The 1,295-nt window shown below is 40.4% G+C and overlaps 1 protein-coding gene across 1 annotated transcript in view; it reads right to left on the bottom strand.

Moving 5' to 3' along the window:
- The window catches only part of polr1a (RNA polymerase I subunit A), a 38,547-nt gene that overhangs the window by 17,548 nt on the left and 19,704 nt on the right, over positions 1-1,295 (bottom strand). The window contains exon 29 of the mRNA XM_020595446.1: positions 456-591. Within this exon, the coding sequence (XP_020451102.1) occupies positions 456-591 (136 nt within the window). The remainder of the gene's footprint in view (positions 1-455; positions 592-1,295) is intronic.

The raw sequence follows: 1,295 nt of genomic DNA, 5'->3' as shown, positions 1-1,295 counted from the left end.
CTCAAGTTCCTGTGAAACCCGTCCAGAGAGTTGCTGTAGGTTTTCACCCTATGCCCATATGGTAGTGTCATCAGCAAACAAAACCACTTTCACTAAATCAGAAACCTTGCATATATCATTAATGTATAATATAAATAATTTAGGTCCCAAAACAGAACCCTGAGGCACTCCACATACAATATGCAGCTCACTTGACTGGTATTCACCCAACTTCACAAACTGACACCTCTGTGTCAAATAACTTCTAATCTATTTCAGAACCATTCCTCTGATCCCATATTTTTCTAACTTGTCCATTAATAACTCATGATTGATTGTGTCAAAGATGTACAAATACTGGTATAAGGAAACAAGAAGATGCTCAACAAAGCAGAGAAAATGATACATGGGAAGACAAGTCAAACCAACAGAGAAGACCAGAGATTAAACAAAATTTCACAAGAGGAACTTCTTACCTCAGCCAGATACACCCTGTTGAGTTTCTTACGGAGCGTCTTGGCCCTGTTTAAGGCTCTCTCGTTGTTTAGCACTGGGACACTCATCATGGGAGTTTTAATGTTGGAGCTGGCCACCATCAGGATCTCCCTCAGTCTGTGAGTCAAACAGACATGCATGGAAAGTGAGAAAGACTGTCACACATTGTGCTGGGACCATGTGAGACTACACAAGTTGTATTTCTCACACTTTACAAATAACTACTGATAAGGTTTGTTATCCTCTTGTGGATGCCAGCATAGCAGATACTGGTATGTCATTATGTTAAAAGGTCACTTCACACTGAAATTGATGTTTTTGTTTTTCTTAAAAGCCACAATGTGAAACTTGTAAATGTAATGGTCTCAGGACTTGTAATCACTTTTTGCACTGCTTATTAGTCAGCTTTAATAGGTTTTGAACAAGCTTATCAGTTCAACTTGCATAGTTTGAGCATCTCACGCAGAATTTACGTCCGGCACCCATAAATGTGTCTTGTGTGAAGAAGAACAGGGAGTGTGGCACCAGGAGTGTGGCGGCCTCACTAAGTGTCAAGGTCTTGCTGTCCCTTTGATGTTGCAAAGGCAGCTGGGGAAGGAATGTGAGTTTTTAAAATGTAAGATAACAGTATGAGTTTCATGAATGTGTATTGTGTTACTTTGGTATAAAGGGGCTGCCCCTTTACCAGTTAGTCAGAGAAACTCTGTACATCTGGAAAGCTGTGTATGATTTCTCTCCATGCATGAAATAAAGAATCTTTTGAAGCTACTCTTCTGTCTCCAGACATCTTCATTGGGTCCTGCCCTATTCCCACTACCACA

The sequence above is a fragment of the Monopterus albus genome, unplaced genomic scaffold (assembly GCF_001952655.1).
Source record: "Monopterus albus unplaced genomic scaffold, M_albus_1.0 scaffold27.1, whole genome shotgun sequence".
NCBI classification, from domain to species: Eukaryota; Metazoa; Chordata; class Actinopteri; order Synbranchiformes; family Synbranchidae; genus Monopterus; species Monopterus albus.
This window is presented reverse-complemented; position numbering and strand designations above follow the sequence as displayed.